This window comes from Artemia sp. Qi Xiang Cuo, chromosome 13 (assembly GCF_049724085.1).
Source record: "Artemia sp. Qi Xiang Cuo chromosome 13, ASM4972408v1, whole genome shotgun sequence".
Taxonomy (NCBI): Eukaryota; Metazoa; Arthropoda; class Branchiopoda; order Anostraca; family Artemiidae; genus Artemia; species Artemia sp. Qi Xiang Cuo.
In genome coordinates, this window is record NC_142806.1 from 66,543,665 (window position 1) to 66,566,493 (window position 22,829).

The 22,829-nt window shown below is 33.4% G+C and overlaps 1 protein-coding gene and 1 long non-coding RNA gene across 2 annotated transcripts in view; both read right to left on the bottom strand.

Annotated features, from left to right (window-relative positions):
• Window positions 1–235: 235 nt before the first annotated feature.
• Window positions 236–22,829, bottom strand: part of LOC148945568 (uncharacterized) — a 99,056-nt gene continuing 76,462 nt past the window's right edge. The window contains exons 5-6 of the mRNA XM_089099084.1: window positions 1,759–1,929; window positions 236–309 (exon numbers count right to left, since the gene is read on the bottom strand). Coding sequence (XP_088955210.1) covers window positions 236–309; window positions 1,759–1,929 — 245 coding nt within the window. The remainder of the gene's footprint in view (window positions 310–1,758; window positions 1,930–22,829) is intronic.
• Window positions 9,575–20,076, bottom strand: LOC148945569 (uncharacterized). Its single transcript, XR_016142693.1, has 3 exons — window positions 19,937–20,076; window positions 18,489–18,590; window positions 9,575–9,638 (listed from the first exon to the last, which is right to left on the bottom strand). It is a non-coding gene; the product is annotated as an uncharacterized LOC148945569 (long non-coding RNA).

Sequence of the window (22,829 nt, forward strand, 5' to 3'; positions counted from 1 at the left end):
CAGATTCAGTTTGTCATCCGCATAACCAATCAAAGACAAATCACTACCACGCAGAATACAAGTTTAACTTTCTTAAAAATTTCGTTATCATTATTCAAGAGAAGTAATGCAAACTTACAATGGTAAATATTAAGTATTTTTTGTCTATTTTTTTCCCTGAATAAAAACAATCATATCAAATAAACACAGAAATTTGTGGTTTTATTTTACAGTAAATCACCATCTTCGCGGGTGATCACCGCGTCACCATATGGTATGATGGTGTGGTGACGCGGTGACGTGATATTGGTCCTTCTTCTAATCCGTTTGCTAAAAAGCGATCTGTATTTTATATTAATGATTGAAACAGGGTGTCTCGAGATCTTTTCCAGAATGCGTGGAATGATGTTCTCGTGAAAATTTGCAGACCGTTTGATTTATTGATGCAAAGTTCAAGAGAGAATACCGTATGCGTGATTATCAAGCTAGGCTGAACATTTACTGTAATGAACTTACTCATGCTCTATCTCGCAGAAAGATCGGCAGTGCCTATTAGGCGAGAAGAAGTTGGAATTGAAGAGCCCAGTTGGTTAACTAACCAATTTGCGTAATACTTGTTTTTCTGCTGAATTTAGGCTTTCAGTTTGGATTGAAGCGGATAAGCCACGCGATGCACGGCTGCAAAAACTGTATAGTTATACTAAACAGCAGTTTGCAAAACAGCTTTCTCTGCATTAGAGTTCGATTATTTCGTCTTGTTTGGAAGAAGTTCGGGCACGGCCAAATAAGATATGGTCCAGTGTTGTAAAAGAAGTGCCATGTCAAACACCGTCTCGTATATTATTTTCACCATGGGTTGAGCATTATAAAAAACAAATTGAGAGATCCAGCTTTATTTGCCCATGATGTAAGGCGCATATTTGATTCGCTTCTCTACGCGGAGATCATATTTTATATGTGTTTGGCCGGTGTCTATCCCTGCAGTCTAGCCCCACTCGCTGACATGCATGAAAATAAAAAGCGGAGCTTAGGCTTCATCTACTAGCTAATGAGTGTACTAGCCTCATATGATTTTGCTGTTTCTCCATGTGGAAATCCCCCTCTCCCGGTAAAGAAGGGGGTAAGACAAGGTGCTATTTCGTTATCGACAGCATTTAATAACGGTATTGCAAAGCCACAACAAAAGACACTTGTGACATATATTCTGCATGGTAGTAATTTGTCTTTGATTGGTTATGCGGATGACATACTGAATCTGAGCCGGTTTTTGCATGGGCAAGAAGATAATTTTACAGGTACAACAAGAGTACACCCATTTTGGACTCCAGCAAAATCTAGACAAGGAAGTAGCACCAGATTTTAAACCCAATAAAACTTGTATAAATCATGCTCAAACACACATACAAAACTAATTGACATACCAATTCTAGTAGAAACCACATAAAAAAAAAAATTCGCTAGGAATTCTTTTTGAAGGTACTGAAGGAAGGGTAGATTCAGGCTGACTCTAGGAACGTATTCCTGGTCATATTACAAATTATGAGAAGGTTAAACCGCAGTTATGGAATATCAGGCACCAAACTCTAGAACAACGAATACTCTTCCAAGAACAAGGAGATGAGACAAGAAAAAAAGTTTGTCTTCAGATTAGTCTAAATCCCTAGTTTCGTCCACTTGTCGCTCCCAATATTTTTCAAATAACCCATAATCCAATATAGTTTATTCTACAAAAAAAAACAATAAAAAAAAAACAAAAAAATATATATATTTGAGATGTGCCTTGACTGTCAAAAGATGTTGCGCCTGATTCCTGGGTATCGGGTTGAAGTTTACAAGGTCCTGAAAACTCAGGAAAATTACCCAAAGCAATATCTTCATGTTTAGGAAACAAAAGAAGGTTCGGAACGCCAAAGACTTTTTCATTGTGACTTGGTAAAGCATCTTCAACTTCTAAAACAATATATAAATGAAACTGACATTGAAAAAAATAAAACAATAAAGTTAACTGAACAAATCCAACAAAATATCTTTTTATTATACGTTGGTCACGAAAAATTGATGAAAATAAGCAGTAAAAAAAGCACTGTTAGTTTTCAGGGTCTGTGAATTTTTAGTATTTGCTTTTTTTCAGATCGCTTCGTATGGAAGAAACTGTGCTTGATACTTCGGAGGTGACATAGAATTAAATTTTGAGTGTTATTTTTAAGATTTAAAAGTGATAGGACAACCAGCTGTCACTTTACTGAAAAAAAAAACAAAAAAAAAACGAAGCAAATGACCGTGGATTGTCAGTTTAATATACATATACTGATATTCATTCCTTAAGGTCTTAAATTTCTTTTTGTTTATTTAAATAAAAAAACTGAAAACATTTAAAACGTATTTTCTTTTCAGTAAACCGAAAATTATATTCTGGTCTTGAGAAGGCATGGGGGTTATCAGCATTACTAATTTTAATTTTTGCTTGTTTTGAATTTGACTCGGCTATTTATTCTAATTTTTGTTCGTTTTGAGTTTCATTTATTTAGTGATAGTGATTTGTGGTAGTTTTATGCTTAGAAGATATGAGTTTTTTAAATATGGTGGCTCTGAGGTTAGAAATAAGTTACTGAAGATTATGAATATGATTTTTGAAAAAGGGGAAGTACCTAACGATTTTAGGAAAACCTTAATTAAGCCACTTTATAAGAAAGGTGATAAAAGCGAGTGTGGTAATTATCAAGGCATTAGTCTGGTCTCTGTAGGTAGTAAATTACTTAGTAATATGATACTTTTAAGACTGAGAGATGCCGTAGACAAAGTTTTAAGAGAAGAACAGTGCGGTTTTAGAAAAGGTAGAGGATGTGACGACCAGATTTTCACTCTTAGGTTAATAATTGAGAAGTGCCTGAGTTTTCAAACACCTTTGGTCCTCAGTTTTATAGATTATGAGCAAGCGTTTGATTCTGTTGATAGAACAGTTTTAGTAAAGGTTTTATCCTTGTATGGTATACCAGACAAATATATTAAAGTGATTAGTGCTATGTACGAGAATAACACTGCTGCGGTTAAGGTAGGAAATGAGGTTAGCAGCTGGTTTTGTATTAAATCAGGAGTTAAGCAGGGTTGTGTTCTATCCCCCTTTGATGGACTTTTGATGGACTATGGATTATTTTGATGGACTTTGTATTAGGCTGCGAGCATAGGGAAGGCAATGGGAAACCACGGAATCAAACGGGGAGGAAAAGTCTCCTGGACTTAGATTATGCTGATGATTTAAGCATCCTAGATGAAAGAGGGAGCAAAATGAATGAAGTGTTAGAGGTTTTGCGAGTTCAGGGTGCTAGAATAGGTTTAAAAATTAATGTTAAAAAGACTAAGTCACTACGGCTAGGAATAAGTGAAGATGAAAAGGTGAAGTTGGGTAATGAAAAGATTGATCAGGTGGACAACTTCACTTACCTTGGTAGTATTATTAGTAAAGATGGTTGGAGCAGTGAAGATGTCAAAAGTAGAATAGCCAAGGCTCAAGGCAATGTTTCACAATTAAAAAAAGTTTGGAAGAATAGGAAGATAAGTCTGCAAACCAAGGTTAGAATATTAGAAGCTACAGTGATGACAATGGTCAAATATGGCTCTGAAGCATGGGCGCTCCAAAAATCAGATGAAGATTTGCTAGATGTTTTCCAAAGAAATTGCTTAAGGATTGTTCTGGGTACCCGGCTGACTGACCGTATTTCAAACAATAGGCTATACGAAAAATGTGGTTCAATACCGGTCTCTAGGGCTATAATGAAAGAAAGGTTGAGGTGGATATGGAACGTTGTGCGGATGAAGGATGACAGATTGCCAAATATTGTTCTATATATATATATATATATATATATATATATATATATATATATATATATATATATATATATATATATATATTCAATTCAAACTTTTTATTTCCTCCGCCTTCAATCAAAATTACCAGACAAATTAACACTAGAGTAGGAATGACCTGATATCTCCGGTACGAACACATGTGCTGCCATCTACAATTGAGTCTAACGCTGACAGGCTATAATTTATTCAAGGATTATTGATCGAGTCTAATGGGTCAATGTCCTCCTTTTTCAAGGTCGATTTATTTGTTGTTGTTTCTAGGTGTAAAGACTCCGGGGCGAAGTTTGCACATGTGCATTAACGGGAAAAGATGTATTGATCTAGGACAAGAGGGGGAAGTGGATTTCTGAGAAATTGAATTTACATAATCGAAGGGGAACTAGACTTCTGAGAAATTAATTTGCATAATCGATGGGAATTATTGATCCACGAAAGGGGAATTTATTTTTTTCTTTTCTAAGGGGAATTATTGATCCATGAAGGGAGAATTTATTTGTTGTTTTTAAGGGGATTTATTGATCCACTAGCGGAATTAGAAACGACATCACTTGTTTCCTAGGAATTATAAGGGACTCTAAAGATATAGAAATTCTATTTTTAAATATGGCTTCTCTGGTCTGAAGACTTAGTGATAAATTCTTTAATATTCTATCGAAGCCATCGGAATTAGAAAAAACATCACTTGTTTCCTAGGAATTATATGGGACTCTAAAGAGATAGAAATTCTATTTTTAAATATGGCTTCTCTGATATTTAGTGACAGAGATAAATTGATATTTTATTTTTAAATATGGCTTGTCTCATCTCTAGGCTTAGTGATAAATTCGGGAATTCTATCGAAGCCATAATAGTATAGCTAGGAACACCTTTGAGATGAAGAGATTAACGCGGGAAATGGTTTCATGGGAATTTTAAATGTGAAAGCGCAGGGACGCAGAAACAAAGGAACATGCAGAAATTACTTTTAGGGGATGATTTGGGAAAAACAGTTTGAGACATTTTAGAAGATGATTTGGGCGAAACAGTTTGAGACATTTTAGAAGATGATTTAGGCGAAACAGTTTGAGACATTTTAGAAGATTTAGAAGATGATTTGGGGTGAAACTCAGTGGTCGTTATAATACACAAGTTCCATTTGAACAGTATCATAAGGTCCCCTACCTCAACCCCAAAGGGCCCCCCGGACCCTCAAAGGGCCCCCTCCTCCCTGGGCCCCCCGAGCTTCCCAAAGGAGCCCCTGGGCCCCCAACCCATTTTTTTTAATACTTTTTTTTGCGCACTTGAGACACAGAAGGGCCCCCTTCACCCTCAACTTTTTGACTCCCCACTGAATATATTTTTCAGAACAAGTTCCTTTCTTAATATCCCTCCTAAACCTATTTTACAAGCTGAAGTACTCATCCTTTTCACCCACAACTCTACATTATGGCTTTTTGAGTACCCCAACACCAAGCAATAATTTTCAAAGGCTTTATTATACCTTTTCAGAGCAAGTTCGTTTCTTAATGTCCCCCTAAACCAATTTTACAACTTGAAGTACTCATTCCTTTCACCCACAATTCTACTTTATGGGTTTTTGGAATACCCCAACACCACGCAATACTTTTCAAAAGGCTTTATTATATCTTTTCAGAACAAGTTCCTTTCTTAATGTCCCCCCTAAACCAATTTTACAACTTGAAGTACTCATCCTTTTCACCCACAACTCTACACTATGGCTTTTTGAATACCCCATCACCAAGCAATACTTTTCAAAAGAAATTTCAGAACAAGTTCTTTACGTAATGTCCTTCCTAAGCCAATTTTATAAGTTGAAGTACTCATCCTTTTCACACACAACTTTACTATACGACCTTTTTGACACCCCAACATCAAGCAATACTTTTCAAAGGGCTTTATTATATCTTTTGAGAACAAGTTCTTTACGTAATATCCTTCCTTAACCAATTTTACAAGTTAAAGTACTCATCTTTTTCACCCACAACTTTACTTTACGACTTTTTAAATACCCCAACACCAAGAAATACTTTTCAAAGGCTTTTTATATCTTTTCAGAACAGTTCTTTTCTTAATGTCCCCCCTAAACTAATTTTAAAACTTGAAGTACTCATTCTTCTCACACACAACTCTACTTCATGGCTTTTTGAATACCCCAACATCAAGCATTACTTTTCAAAAGGCTTTTTTATATCTTTTCAGAATAAGTTCTTTTCTTAATGTCCCCCCTAAACTCATTCTTTTCACCCACAACTCTACTTTATGGCTTTTTGAATACCCCAACACCAAGCAATACTTTCAAAAGGCTTTTTTATATGTTTTCAGAACAAGTTTTTTTCTTAATTTCCCCCCTAATTTCATTCTTTTCACCCACAACTCTATTTTATGGTTTTTTGAATACCCCAACACCAAGCAATACTTTCAAAAGGCTTTTTTATATGTTTTCAGAACAAGTTTTTTTCTTAATGTCCCCCCTAAACCAATTTTATAACTTGAAGTTCCCATTTTTTTCACCCACAACTCTACTTTATGGCTTTTGAAATATTATTAATATAATCACATGTATTTTAAACCTGAGCGTTCTTACTTCCGAAAACTAAAACCCAATTTTATTAAAAAATCAAACATTATTAATAAAATCACGTGTATTTTAAATGTGGGCATCAAAGTAACAACATTTTAACTTAAAACTAACATTCTTTTACTGAAGACACACATTTTTCTCTTAGAAATAATATTCTCATCAGTGATAACACATTTTCAGTTCGAACTAGCAAGTTTTCTACCAAAGATACCAAATTTTTTCTTAGAAGTAACATTTTTTTGTTTGTGATAACAGCTTTTCTGTCAGAAGTAGCAAATTCTGCTTAACACTAACAAACCTTCTGATCAAAGTAACAACATTTTACCTTAAAACTAACATACTCTTAATTAACACATACACATTTCTCTTAGAAATAATATTTTTCATCAGTTATAACACGTTTTCTGTTCGAACTAGCAAGTTTTCTACCAATGATACCAAATATTTTATTAGAGTAACAATTTTTGATTGTGATAACAACTTTTCTGTCAGAAGCATCAAGTTCTGCTTAACACTAACAAACCTTCTCATCAAAGTAACAACATTTTACCTTAAAACTAACATACTTTTACTGAACACACACAAATTTCTCTTAGAAATAATATTTTCATCGGCGATAACACTTTTTCTGTTCGAACTAGCAACTTTTCTATTTGTTCGAAAGATGTAACAATTTTTTATTGTGATAACAACTTTTCTGTCAAAAGTAGCAAGTTTTGCTTAACACTAACAAAACTTCTCATCAAAGTAACAATATATTACCTTAAAACTAACATACTTTTACTCAACACACACAAATTTATCTTATAAATAATATTTTTCATCAGTGATATCATGATTTCTGTTTGAACTAGCAAGTTTTCTACCAAAGATACTAAATTTTTTCTTAGAAGTAACAATTTTTTGATTGTTATAACAACATTACTGAAAGAAGCAGCAAGCTTTGCTTAACACTAACATACCTTCTCATCAAAGTAACAACATTCTTCCTTAATACTACTTAACACTAACAAATTTTCTCATCAAAGTAACAATATTTTATCTTAAAACTAACATACTTTTACTGAACACACACAAATTTCTCTTAAAAATAATATTTTTCATTAGTGATAACACTTTTTCAGTTCGAACTAGCAAGTTTTCTACCAAAGATATCAAATTTTTTCTTAGAAGTAACAATTTTTTGATTATGATAACAATTTTGTGGCAGAAGTAGCAAGTTTTGCTTAACACCAACAAACCTTCTCATCAAAGTATCAACTTTCTTCTTTAATACTACCAAACGTTTACTTAACACACACAATTTTCGCTTACAAATAATATTTTTCATCAGTGATATCACGCTTTCTGTTCGAACTAGCAAGTTTTCTACCAAAGATTACAAATTTTTTTTTTAAAGTAACAATTTTTTGACTGTGATAACAACTTTTTCTGTCAGAAGTAGCAAATTTTGCTTAACACTAACAAATTTTCTAATCAAAGTAACAATATTTTATCTTAAAACTAACATAATCATACTTAACACTCACAAATTTCTCTTAGAAATAATATTTTTCGTCAGTGATAACACGTTTTCTGTTCGAACTAACAAGTTTTCTGTCAAATATACCAAATTTGTTCTTAGAAGTAACAATTTTTGATTGTGATAACAACTTTTCTGTCAGAAGTAGCAAGTTTTGCTTAACACTAACAAATTTTCTCATCAAAGTAACAATTTTGAATAGATTGAGGTGGAGGAGGAGCGTGCGTAGCTGTCATGGCCTCAGGCGGCTAGGTGCTGCGGTGAGTTGTTGTTAGTAGTAGTAGTTTGGCTTAATGGAGCTCTTAACTGTTTTTTGAAAACTTGTATTGGGGAAATCATTAGCGTGTGGGGGCTGGTTGCCCTCCAATCAGTTTTAACTATTAAAAAGGGCACTATCCCTCTCGTTTTCCAATCAAATGAGCGCTTTTTGAAGTGTCTACAGCAATGGAAGTGCCGATTAGACCGGGTAAGTCCCCCTAAAATTCAACTTATGGGCGCCCATGGAAACAGAGAACTTAAAATACCATCAAGGTGTCAATGTTTTTCTTGCTGCAACATAATGGTTTTGTATTCTAATAGCTCTGTTAAGATAAACTCTCGGAACCGATTACTGTTATCAGTGGATCCAGTAGGCAACTCTTTGAGCCCAGCAACAAATCTATCTATACCTCTCTTCATGACTCAACCTCTTCGCGCACGTTCAGTGACAAATGTTTAGCACTACGACGGCCTTATGGGAAAACTATTGCTCTGACGTACTGGGAACTTCCCAGTCACCCCACTATGATGTGTATCATTTTCTGCAGAAACTTTTCACTGCTATTCGTATATATACTTATGCTGTGACTTTGAGCAACCAAATTAAACGAAAATTATTTCATAGTACTCCTGTCTAAGGGTGTCTTGGAGTGTCTTGCATTTAGAAGAGGATGCAATGACCCTTACAATTGGTTGGAGGATATCTAGAACATGGTATTTAAAGAATACCAGGATACCTATAAATCCAAATTAAAACCAAAGTATTAAAACCACTTGTGGATTTATATCTAGACCGACTCTATCTAGAACTACATCTATATCTTGATAAATATCTAGACAGATATCTAGATATAATAAGAAAGAACCATTGGAAGCAGGTGTGAATCTTCACAGTTAAATTTAAAGCAGAATTTTGTCATCTTAAGCCTTAGACCTGCCAATATTTAATAAAAATAGACTGTCGAGTGACATTAAAATTATTGTACTATTATGACTTTCTTTTCAATAAAAAAATATCCCCTTAGGCCAAAGGGTGCAAAATATTATTACAATGATAAAAAGAATTTGATATATAAAATCAAGACGCTCAACGTAACCCCCTTTGGCCGCAAAGTGAATAATATTATTATTGGAAATGCCCACAATCTTTGTTTTTTTTATTGATTCCTAAAAAGAACCTTCAGTGTTCCTAATGGTACCAAATGAGAGAGGGTTTAAGCAAAAGATTAAATTTGATCAAAGATTTTAATTGCTTTTAGCAAGTCATTACTCTTGTTTATTATATTCTAATCAAAGTAAATAAACAGAAAAAGGGAGGACCGAGCATGCTTCCCCTTATTTTATTTAAACAATGAAAGACTAACCTGAAAAATCTAAGCTTGCGTTTGGCTTTCTCTCTGTTCTTTCCAAAATCTGATTCCAAATTAGCTTAAAAAAAAATTACACACGGAAATATGGACAAATGTTTAGAGTTGGGATAGATTTGAATTTGCAACATGTAACCACAAATCTTTTAGTAGTGTCGTATCCTGTTATTATTGATGTCAGTTTATTTGCTATTATTCAAAATACGTATTTCATTCACCTCAGAAGCAGTTTTATCAAACAGGTTATTAAAATTTCATCAAATACACTTTTTCATTTAAACACTGAAAGGGGAGAGGGGTATCCATCGACTTTACGTAACTATGAATGCTTTTGAGGTTCTTTATCCCCTTACCTTTGGTGAAAAACGCTCTAAGGGGTCCAGCAGACGCAAAATTCTACTCTACGTTAAGTAGAGCAAAAGAAAATACATGGAACTTCAATTTGAGCAAGTTGAAGAGCCCAACACACTTGCAAAAAGGTTTGAATAAGTCTGTTAGCTTTAAAATTAAGAGGTGCAAAACCAGAATAAAAAAGAGACGAATAAGATCATAAATAACAATATTAATTAATATAAATATTAATAAAAATAAGAATATTCAAGCATTGACTTCATGTTATAAGTTGATAGAAAAATGAAAGGAGTCACAGTAGCAGCTGCAGTCACTAGTTGCTTTTAATTTGAATTTCCAATTTAATGAGGCCCTTGCAAAGCTTCTACAACTAGTTTTAAATGATGTAGACTGGAAACAAACTTCATAGAAGCCACTTGTCAATTACTAAGGGCAACGCTGCAATACCTATGACAAGGATTTCAATCTGAAGTCAATCCCATTCAAGATTCTAATATTCACGTTCAAGCGTAAAAATTTAACTTTTTTAAGGCAAAATAATAATACTTGGTTTTGACTAATATGGGCAAAAATGATGAGAACCTCTCCATAGGAATTGTTTCAATCAAACACCCTTTTTAGAGGTTTTAGGCTGTTTTTCAAAATACCCTTAAATTTATTCTCAAAATAGCATTTTCCTATTCAGACTGATTTAGATAATAATTACTATTTTTGTATGAGCAAGAACCTTTGGCTCTTTTGGTTGTACATAGTAAATAGCAAACACCATTTGAAACAGAAGTCATCATATAATTTTACTCTGACGTCATTTATTCTTGTAACCAGCGAGTATGACATCATTCATCTTCTTGTATTTGAAGATGAAATTTTTCTGGTCAAAAAATTAATTTTAATTTAAATACTATGTTTGAACAAGATGTTGAACAATTCGTCCAGTTCAAATATCTAGGTAGTATCATCAAGAATACTGGCTCAACAGTGAAAGAAGTACTCACCAGAATAGGGCAGGCAAATGGTGCCTTCAACAAACTATGTCAAAGATGGAGATGTCAGAGATTTTCTCTGCTCCTGAAGCTACACCTTTTCAACAGTAATGTTATGCCAATACTACTCTACACAGCAGAAACATGGCGCCTGAATCACAAACAAAAAAGAAGAACCCTGGCTTTTCATAACTCTATCTAGCAGAATCATCGCACTTGAATCACGAACAAGAGAGAAGAGTCCTGGCTTTTGAAGATTCGTGTTTTCACAGAATACTACATCAAAAGAGTCAGAAGATGGAGATGTTTGGGCAACGTCCTACTTATAGACGACCATATACTCCCAAAATCCGCTTTACACTGACAACCACCAGGAAATAGTAGCAGGGGAAGACCCAGAAACAAACTTTGCTGGACCTATCAGAGGGATCTATGCAACCTGCACACCTCTGTTCTACCAGAAAGAGAGGATATCACTGCAGCAGCAAAACTGAGGGAACATTTGCGGCTCATACTCTATGCCCTGGGTGCCTCAGGAGAAACAAGCGGAACCAAGTGAAGGAAGGGCTGTGGTTTATTCCTTACTAGGTTACCTACATCTAGTGACATGGTCAAAGGTATTGTTTAGTAATGAAAAACATGGTCAAAGAGATCAAAGACTAGAGATCCAGGACATGTAGTCTCTGCGAAAGGCAAAGCTGACATAAATTTTTTAGAGTTGTATAACAATGATTATTTTCACTTCTTTACAATAATTTATGTTCATAGGTTAGAACTGAGGCAGATAAAAAATATAGTAAGGGTACTTCAGATAGTTTATCAGTTCTGTGAGCCATTTGAAGGATACTGGAGACCAATATATGATCAAAGATTCACTATGCCAACATGGCCTGCAGGCAAGTGGGCAACAGAGATTGTTCATGTTATATGGGGTTTGCCTACTGGGGAAACCCACTGGAATTGGCAACTGCAGCATCTATGACTATTTGCAGCTACAACTAAATACCTTTTCAATAAATAACAATTTTGTACAAAGACAAATGTCATTTCTAAATATTTGGTAAGTAGAATAAGATTATTTTTACAAAGAAGATAAAAAAAAATTTGAGAAAAACACCTATTTTACAAACTGGACCTTGCTTTAGTCTGAATTGCCTGAATTCAATGAAAAGCCCTTATTTTCGGTTTAAACAGGACATTTATTTCAGTGAATATATGTTGTGAAGTCTTATTCTATGGTATTTGGGGGTGTTGTAGTCGTAGATGCCTTTATTCTCCCTTTATAGGGGAGATAAACTCTGGCCTTAAGGTAATTAAACTTTGGTATCGTGCCTTAGGCTGTAACCGAACTAATGAGGCGTGCCGACTGGGTATGTTCGAGAGGCTAAAAGTAGATCGTAGAGAGGTTGTCTAAAATACAATACTTTTATTCATTTAACATATAATCGGATATATTCTGTCTACTGGTACTGGCTGTCCCAAGTAGACCACAAGTCTAAAAAAAAAACAATAATATATAAATAGATACTTAGACACTTAAAATGATAAGACAAAGTTCCAAAGTATTTCTAAAAACAACGGACCAGAGGTCAGTCCGGCATAAAATTAGTATCAGATTTTCCCTTCCGATAAAATGTATCTTTTATACATTTTTATCAACCACACCTTCCCACGCAATCGCTAGCAAGTGGTAATTTCTCAATTTCCCGTTAAACAGAACTTAGCAGGATATGTTCCTTATCTCAATAAAAAGTGGTATTTCAAAACTTCATATTTGCGTCTTATATATTTTACTAAATTAATAATTATCTAAATTAGAAAGCTTACCACAATACTCCCCATTTAACGAAGAATTGTCCCAATTCTCAATATTTTACTTTTAAAACAACTTAATTTTGTTTACAGTTATTATGCTGCCATCTTTGGGTCATTATGTGCATATACCCTCAATGGGTTTCCTTAGGGTTATGTTTCTGGTCCAATATTGGCCATGTTCTTTTCTTTTTTTTTGTCGAAGGATTTCAATTTGAAATTCATCCTTGTTCCTCTTTTTCTCTGTCTATAGGACTGACAATTACTCTTTTATACTATGCATCTTTTGTATTAATTGACTCCAAGTGGATTATACATAATGTCAGTGGTTTCGCTTAAATTAGATATATATTAGAAAAGTTTTATGAATTTTTTGAGTTTAAATTTTATTCCAATTAATAATTTAGTTTATCTGTGTGATTTGGTTGATATACCGTTTATTTTTTTGTTTTAGAAAAGCCTTGGTTAAATTACATATAACATTATTGACTTTTAAATTTTCACATATATTTTTTTTTTTCTTTAAGCACAAAAAATTTTAAGATATTTCAATAACATAAGCCATTTGGCTATGAAGCACATTTTCTAGGCCTAAATTAAGTTCTGTTTTTATCTCACTTTCTGACGAACTTGTAGTAAAGTCTGTATTACCGCTATAGTTTCCAAAATTTCAGTTGATTGAGTATGCGATGATAGTATCAGGATATATTTGAAGTGTCTTCAAAATTTGTTACTTCCCAAAATGTATCAAAATATGATTGAAGGAAAAATGGATCCGAAAAGATGCTACGAAAAATTTGATTTCCAAAAAAAAAATAGCTAATGCTGTATCTAAAATAAATATCTACATTAGTATACATATAAAGCATACATTTTTACATATGAAGCAGAATGAAACACTCAATTTTCGTATATATCAATGCATTCGAAAGTTAATTACTTTTAATTACTTTCTCCACTTTTTTAATTACTCCAAAAATAATAACCCGCTTAAATCGAAACATTACGTTTCTTGCTGGATTATTCTTTCAAACTTAACACTAAACTGATTATTTCACATATAAAAATTTTTAACACGTTGACTCGAGGTCAAACATTTACATAAACATTAAATCACTAGTTAAAACTTAAAGTTGATAAAAACATAGTATATATATATATATATATATATATATATATATATATATATATATATATATAAGCATTGTGTAATAACTTACGCAATTATGTTAAGTAACAAAAATACTTTAAAGCATCAAGCATTTTTTTTTTAAACGTCGATTTTTCACAAAGCAACTTAAAAAGTGGTATAACTCTTTTTTTCCCGGAAACACTCGAATTGCAAATCTATTTACATTAGTAACAAGTATTATAGCTGACACAATAATAAAATCTCTTCAATATCAATCATAGATTTCTCTTTTACTTTCATATTCATGAAATCATAGCGCCAATCGAATTTTCTGCGGTTGTAGATAAGTTTTTTTTTTTAACGTTAGATTATGGTTTTTGCAGACAGGAGTTCTTGCATAATTCCCTCCGGGAGTTTGATGTTTCCTATAATACCAATATTTAAAAACATATAATTAATCCCATAATCACGATAGCAGTTATGAAATATCCCCAAGTTGAGGCTAATAAGCCTTTATAATAAGTGGTTCTTTCTATTTCCATCTAGGTAAGTCTTTTTTTCCGGGGAGCGATTTATTGTTCATTTCTTAGTAACACGAGTTTGCAAATATAATTACAGTTCTATGCACTATGATGCGCAAAAAAACTCACACTACGTCTATGCGCTACGCGCTACGTGTGCTCAAGGGTTGTCAAAAACCTGAGACAAGTTTTTTTTTGCATAATACTAGGTTTAACAGTAGTCATTCACATATGCACGGTTTATCCTTTTCTAAAAGAATATATATCTTTTTTTCAAAATTATATTCAACAACAGCTAAATTTGTAGCTTGCGAATCAGTTTGAAAAAGCTTGAGATGAAATTTTCTGGCTTCTTACCTTCTTGTTGTGCCCTCACCTCAGTAATATCTATTTGGTGCTTGATCACCATAAAAAGCGTCTAGTAGGTTCAACAGCTGTTTTCCTTATGATTTTGTTCAATCTAATAGGTTTATTGAGAACACAAAACACAACAATACATTATGTATATCTGCACTCTTTATTTGTAGCTACAATCTTCCCATAGGCTCTTCCCTTTAGTAAAAAGGTGGTTCTTTTCCAAGAAATATATCCTTATCTCCATATTTCTTTTTTTTACGTACGGTAGTTTTTTTTAAGACATTTAAGCGAACATAACTGTTTTCGCTTTAACTTCCCAACTTTAAGTGGTCTTGACTTAAATTTAGACTTCAACTTGTGTCGTTTTGTAAACCAATTTTTTTTAATTCACTTCTGTCTGGATATATGTTCAACTTTAACCCTTTTTTTTCTTTCTTTTTATTATTTACTTCAATTAAGCCTAAGGGTTTTTCAAGTATTGTACAGCTTTTTCAGTACAGCAGTATATTTCTAAACCTATATTTATGTGTTTCCTGTTTTATTCATCAGATCTTTCAAGCAAAAATGTTCCAAATGTTTCCTTTATGTTCCCAACGTTCCTCCATGTTTTAAGGGGTGGAGAGTTGTCTATTATCACAACCTGTGTTGTTTTTTTTTTTGGTTCTCCGTCAAAAAGTATTTCTTTAGTGTTCTAAACGCACTGTATTTTCCAGTTGATTTTTAGACCATTTTTAGTTAGGTTTTAGCGCGAAATAATTGCCTTAATCGTGACAGGATTTACTTCAATTCCTCAGCATTAGGAATAGTCAAATGAAAGCTACATTTTTTTTGATAAACACATATAAAAATAATACATGTCACGAAAAGTTTGCACACATACGGCCATTAATGTACACCCTTATCGTAAAATACTGTATTAAATTAGCAGCTTGTTTTCTTATTTAAGGTCTTTCCGGTCTAAGAATTTTTATTTTAAACAATAATATGTCCTATTGAAATGCAATTCTGGCGATGATCAGGTTGTAAATTTTTTTTCAAGCTATAATACTTATAACTCAATTTCGATATTAATTATTACTTATATGAAATTATAAAATACTTTGAATATTTTATGAATGAAATTATCTCTTTAAAGCAGAATTACTCTTCTGATAACAAATAATTATAAAAAAAGAGAATACTTCTGTTCATTTTGAATCGTTTGTTTCCATGTTAATGTGATAGTTTATCACTCTGTGCTTAAATAAGTGGGTTTTTTTCATACTAAGTTCCCGACTTGTGAGGATGGCTGTGGGAGTTTGGGGTAGATTATCCTTTAATCTCTGCCCTGTTCGCAGCTGTCTTGATCTGTTGGTGAAATTCTCCGTTTTGTGTCAACTTCTGTCTAAGGATTAGTGAAGTATTTTTTTGGATATTTTTATATCTTTAAGGATATAATGACTTTTCATCCTTTTTTGTAAGTTTTTTCATAGCTTTTTTCCACTTGTTTTCTATTTTGTCTGTTCGACTAAACTCTACTTATTTATGATTATACTAGACTTGAGGATGGTTCGTCATTGAGTAACCGTAAGAGCGGACCAGAATTATCAATATTAGCTATCCCAAAAGGATGCATTGGCTTCTCTGTTTGTCCTAATGTGGCTTATATTGTGGCTTAAAGCCGTTCTGGCTAAGTGGACGCGCGCTGGGCTGAAAATCCGAGAATTCGGGTTCGATCCCTGGTGTGGTCAGTTTCTTAGTTTGGGACGCGGGTCAGTGGTGTGACCCTGTAAGCTTAGCCAGAGTCAACCCAGCTCTAAATGGGTACCTGGAGAAATCTGGGGAAGGTAAAACAGGAAGGGTTTGCGAAAGCATAGGTTGGCTGGCCCCCAGCCCCCCATTGCACTTCCTGGCTGAAGGGCCACGAAACGGAGATCAGCACCGCCGGTTTGGACCTTAAGGGTCTAGTGCCGCATCCTTTACCTTTTTACCTTTTTTTTTATATTCTATGTAAACAAGCATAACAGTTCTCATTCACTGGCTTGTTTTATATCTAGATGGCTCAAAAGCAGCCATCGTTTCAAGTTCAAGTTTGAACTTTCTTTTGACGCATTTTGTGCGGCCTATTCAGAATTTAAATCTTGTCTAGCACCATTATTCAGATAAAGGTCCTCTGTGTAGGTAAAGGACACCCTTTTAAGACCTATCCTCATGACTCCATTTTCTGTGATTAACGGCTTCTTTCACCAAATTTCTCGCCTTATGCAGAGTTCCCGTCAGAGCTGGATAACAACTCTTTTTTTTGCTTCCTTCGGCGACTTTTACTAAGCTTCCACATTTGTTTTCTTACTTATAACGTTACCTTTCTCGTTTTTTTCCATTCCTTTCCTCAAGAACTTTAATTATATATATTTATATATCTTTTCCTTCCCTTTGCTTGTTAAACTACATAACTAACCTAGTATTTGTTAGCTTTAACAAAGGTAATTCTTTTGCTTATTACGTCGTAAGATGCCATATTTTCGAAGCATCTCTACTCCTAAAACACTCGCAAATGGCAGCTTCTAACCTATGATTGTTCGGACCACAATTTATGTGCTTCCTTTACTAAATTGTAGCAGTGTTATCCTTGAACAATAAGTCTAGCCTCTACCTGTAGTAAGGCTGACTTAGGACCCTATTTGCTACTATTATGTCTAAAATTCTTCTATTTCTTCCAGCGTTTCATCAGTCCAGCAAGATTTTTTTTTACGTATTATTTTTTTATTTTGTTCTTTCAATTCGCGGTACAAATACTTTATTATTTAGGTATATACGGCACTACTACACTGCAGTTATTACTAACACTAATAAAAATACTAACAATGCACATACTTCTACTTGCTAAATACTGAATACTTTTTTTTTCATTTTACAATTCTTGATTGAGCCTTTTCTCCATTTTTTCTATTGCACCCAAATCTTTGAGGGGATACAAATCTATTTCTAATAGCCATAGTTCAAGCAAAGCTGCCCGAAGTTTTGCTAATTCGAGCGCCGCTAAAAGAAAAGTACATTCACTTTCCCCTTCTAATACGGTCATTTCGATTTGTTTTTTTTTAATTTTGCAACCTTATTTAGTCTCCTCGACCCAGTTTTTTCAACTGCCACCAGTTGTTGTGACGTGTTCGATGAGCTAAAGATATATTATAGAGAGGCTGTATAAAATAAAATGCTTTTATTCATTTACCATATAATAATAATCGGATATATTCTTTCTACTGGGACTGGCTGTCCCAAGTAGACCACAAGTCTCAAAAACAACAATAATATATAAATAGATACTTAAACACTTACAATGATAAGACGAAATTCCAAGGTATTTCTAAAAACAATGGACCAGAAGTTAGTCCGGCATCAAATTATTCTAAGATTTTCCCTTCCGATAAAATGTATCTTTTATACATTTTTCTCAACCACACCGTCCCACGCAATCGCTAGCAAGTGGTAGTTTCTCAATTTCCCGTTAAACAGAACCTTATCTTAATAAAAAGTGGTATTTCAAAACTTCATATTTGCGTCTTATATATTTTACTAAACTAATAATTAACTAAATTAGAAAGCTTTACCACATATAAACGGATAAAGTCTTCTTTAACTATTCTTATTGCTGATTTAAAGATAGAAAGAGAACTAACAGTTAGCCAAATAGAGAAATACATTTCAAAATAAAAAGCTATGATCAATCATGTGCTTTAAAAAAAGCTAAAGAGTAATAAAGGAAAACAAATGCTTACTTTTTCACTGCTGTAATCAAAATGTTTTCCATCATCTTCAAACTGACTAGAACTATTGTTTCCCCCTTTGTCAATACCTACAACAACTTCATCTTTGACATGCTAAAAATAAAAATGATAATGAAAAGGAATGTTATCAAAGGATAAATATAAAGAGATGGGCGAAATTTAATCTTCCATTCAAATTAGGTATTTTATGGACTGAGAGATGGACTGTCAAACATCACAAGAAAATTGAAGTTTTTTTCAATAGACTTTACTTGATCCTGCTTGGCAGAATACAGATGCATTCTGGTAGCTCAGTAATTTTTTATTACAATATATATAGTATGAGCATCTTTTTAAAATTAATCACAGCAGATACAGATAGCTATTCCGGAGAAATTCTTGATATGCCTGTCTATGTAAGAGCAAATTTACCAGGACAAATCTACCGTGAAGAAATTACAAGATAATTTAGCCTAATTCTTTTCTTTAGCTTGTTCAAAAGTGTGAAATTAAAAAGCTTATAAAATACAAAAAGAAAATATACCCATGGCCAGGAACATTGTAAAAATAAAAAAAGTTAAGGCCCTGTTCCCATCTTAAAAAAAAACAAGGAGAAAGAATGACCTTGAAATACTATATAGTAGAGAGATCTTTTGGTAGAGTTCTAATAGGACTTTCAAAAGAACCCACCCTTGAAATTTAGCTTGCAGTAAATTCCTGAACGGAAAACAGTCTTGATAGGAGTTAAAATTAGAAACTTATCAAGGTTTGTCTAATTAAAAAATAAGGAGCCTAATATGGGGGCTTTTTTGTTATCTTGGATTTGTCTTGAACAAGTGTTCTGAATATGTTAGTTTTCCTCAAAAAGTTTAAACAGATCACATATAAAGATGTTTGACAATGTCTATTCCCAGCAGACATCAGTTTACCTGGTGATGAAAAAAAATTGAAAGAATTGTCTTCCATTAAACCTAATGTGTAAAGACCCGAACCTCACATTTTACATCTCAAATCATTTCTAAATATATCTATGTTCATACTATTCAAATCAATGGTCTAAGAAATTTTATTTAAATATTATTAAAATCATCTATCATTGTCTAACAGCAAAAAAAAATTAAGCAGTTTTGACAAGGATCAGGGAGCACAATGATAGCCTATTGGCACTTAGAACTAAACAAAACCAGAATGGAAGAAAAGATAAATGTCAGATAAAGGGAAAAATGTTTATAGCAAAATCATGGTGTGTTGTACTTTTTAACGGTTAAGTTATTAAATTTCTAACCAAAGGCGTAATTCAGGTGGGGATGAAAATTCTAGTGTCTAGTTATTACACAAGTGTCATGTTACTTTTTAAATTCAAACTAGCTTAGTCCCTTAGTGAAATTACCATAAAATTAAATACTTAACCATCCTTCGGTCACTTGACTTTGAATAAGTGAATTCCAATAAAAACTTACAAGTGAGTTGCATGCAGCAAGATCTGTTTTATAAAGAGAGGAACTAGTTTCAGTAGGATAGTTCACCAACTTTGTATTTGAGGTATCTACTACAGGAGGTTCTAGATTACTGGAAGAATCTTCGGCCAAGAAGCTGTTTTAAGAGGTTGAATCAACTCTGTTTCTTTCTGCAGCAGGTTGAGTCATTTGTGTGTTTTGAGAGTGATAGCTAGGTTTCTGTATCTGGCTAACTGTCTCATCAGGATAAGCAAGACCTTTAACTTTAAGTATTTCAGCCACTTTTATTAATGAACTAGCTTGAGCTTGTGAAACAGTCACTTCACCTGTATACATAAATGTAACCAAAGCTAGCAGATCATGAAATTTCGCATCCTTTAGAATAATAATAGGATGGGGGTGTGAAATTCCTAGAAGCAGTGTTTCAAAGTAGGAACTACAAGATGAGCGAACAAGTCTGTGGCATTTGATTCTTTGACTGCCACATGATAGGGTGACATCTGTGAAATATCCACTGTTTAATAGACATTAAAAAGCTCCATGAAATACATCCAGGTAGTTGTTCCACTTTAAGCAAAATTCTTTTTGCTACATTTCAAAAATAGTGACTAAGTCCTTGAATAGCTCAAACTCACTGAAATAGATAGAAAAATGTAAATAAGTATTACCAAATCATAGGCATTATAGGCACTAAAGGTGAAAATTAAGAAAAAATTCTGCAATTAGAAACTCAATACAAAGACTTTTATTTCAAAGCTTTAACACTCTATTTTAATTTATAAATATGCCTAGCTTGGTACTAATTCTATCTCTCTGAATTGCAAAAAATATGCTTCCATAAATTGCAACAAATCTTGAATCAGTTTCATTTAACTAAAAAAATGGTTGGCTAGATTTTTATGAGCTCAACAAATCAAAACATGATTCTATGTATAATCATTGACGTGTATAAAGATTAATATATTCTGAGCATGTGTGGTTAAAGAAAGGGTCTAAGAAAAAAAGATTGTTATTCTTCAATAGGGAATGATGAGTTTAAAACTCATAAGCATATTCTTTGCGGGGGGTTAATATTCCACAGATAAACTTTGCCATAAGTAGAGCTAAATAGCTTTCTTTGGTACATAATATTATAAAATTTCAACAGCGAATGGTATTCTGATTAAGATTTAAAATGTGCAAAATATAGGCATAACACCTCATTTTCTTTTTGTTACCTCCAACAATGTTATTAAGCAGAGTCAGCAGAGATTTAGATCAGGACAATTCATTGATACAAATCTGATAGAGGCATAAAGGTGCATGGAAAAGATGGTCAGGTATTTCCCTCAGATGGTACTGAAGTGGAAAGTGGAGTCCCACAGGGAGCAATCCTTGGTACAACATTATTTAACATCTAGGACACCAAAGCGGATGTCAAAGCTATAAAAAGGACTTGTTTGACCAAAACTGGAATTTGGTATGTGTATGGCAACCCCATTAACTAAGAGCAACAAGAAAAAGCTAGAGGGTGTCCAAAGGCAAGTAATTAAATCAAAAGAAGGTTTTAAAGCTTGGAGTACCCATCTCGCTAGAAGAAGTTACAGATTCCTACCCTCTCCTATTGATGTATGCATGGGGATGTCATCATGAGGAACAAAATGCTGGACACTCAGTCCTTGCAACAAAATATGCTTGAACTTGACCAGTCAACTAGAACTAGAGGAAACACCAAGATGCTGTACTGCAAACAAGCCAACACCAAACTATGGAACAACTTCTTCTCAATTAGAGTCACAGGGCTCTGGAACTCCCTAATTAAAGGAACAGTCTCAGCCCCTAGTGTGGAGGCCTTCAAGTGAGCTGTGGACAAAGATTGGTCATCCAAGCCATGGCTTTTAGAATGGGATGCAGCCAACATGTTGGCTTAACATCTTGACTAACCAGCACCTACAGGATAATTCCTTATTTGCTGGACAGTGCAATCTAAGGTAATTTAAGGTTATGAAATAGTGTAAATTGTTTTGAAGCATAAAAAGAAGGAAAAGGAGTTCTTCAGTTTTGTCTTTTGTACTTCAGTTTTATGAGCTATTGAAAATTTGCTTTGCAGAAGGGATAAAAATGGCAGAAATGTAAAAACTCAAGAAAATCTTACTTTAAATAGATCTGAAGAGGCTATTTCACAAGATAATAGAAAGATGTTTAGATCAGCAAATTTATTGATTGTCCATACAAAAATACTTGTCTATTTTGAAATTTGAGATTCATAGCAAATACATTACTGTGCAGAAAAACAGAGACTTTTGGACTAAATCAAGTAAACAAAGCTAAAGGCAAAGTTTTTGGAGAATAAAGATTTAGATACCTGTGGGGATAGAAGATCCAACATTACATGAATCTAACAAAACATGCAATTCCTTCCTTTTTGTATTAAAGCACGATAATTGCTCTCTGAAACAATTTTGGAATAAAACAATATCACCAATTTGGATGGTACATGCATGTGTCTGTAAAACCAAGTTTAACAATCATCTTTTTAAAAATGACTTACTTGTATAAATTAGTGTTGTAAAATTACTGTAACATAAAAATTTGGTAAGTCAAATTGGTAGAATAAAGTACTCCCTAGGAAATACAGGGTAAAATTGGTGTTTTAGACTAGCCCTGTACCTACAAGACCAGGTGATCATTTCTTTTTCAGCATCACTTAAAGCTTTTAATGAAATTTTTTTATGATTCTGATTTTTCCTTGGCTTAAAAAGGGTTATACCCTTTCATCTAGAGTTCATCAATCTAATTAGCTGTCTAGTTTATCCCTCTGGTAGTCTTGTTCCTAGGGTAATACCTAAGCAATTGGACAGTTCCTGATTTTGGACATCTATTTTGTAAAAAAAAAATCAATAAAAAAAAATCAAAT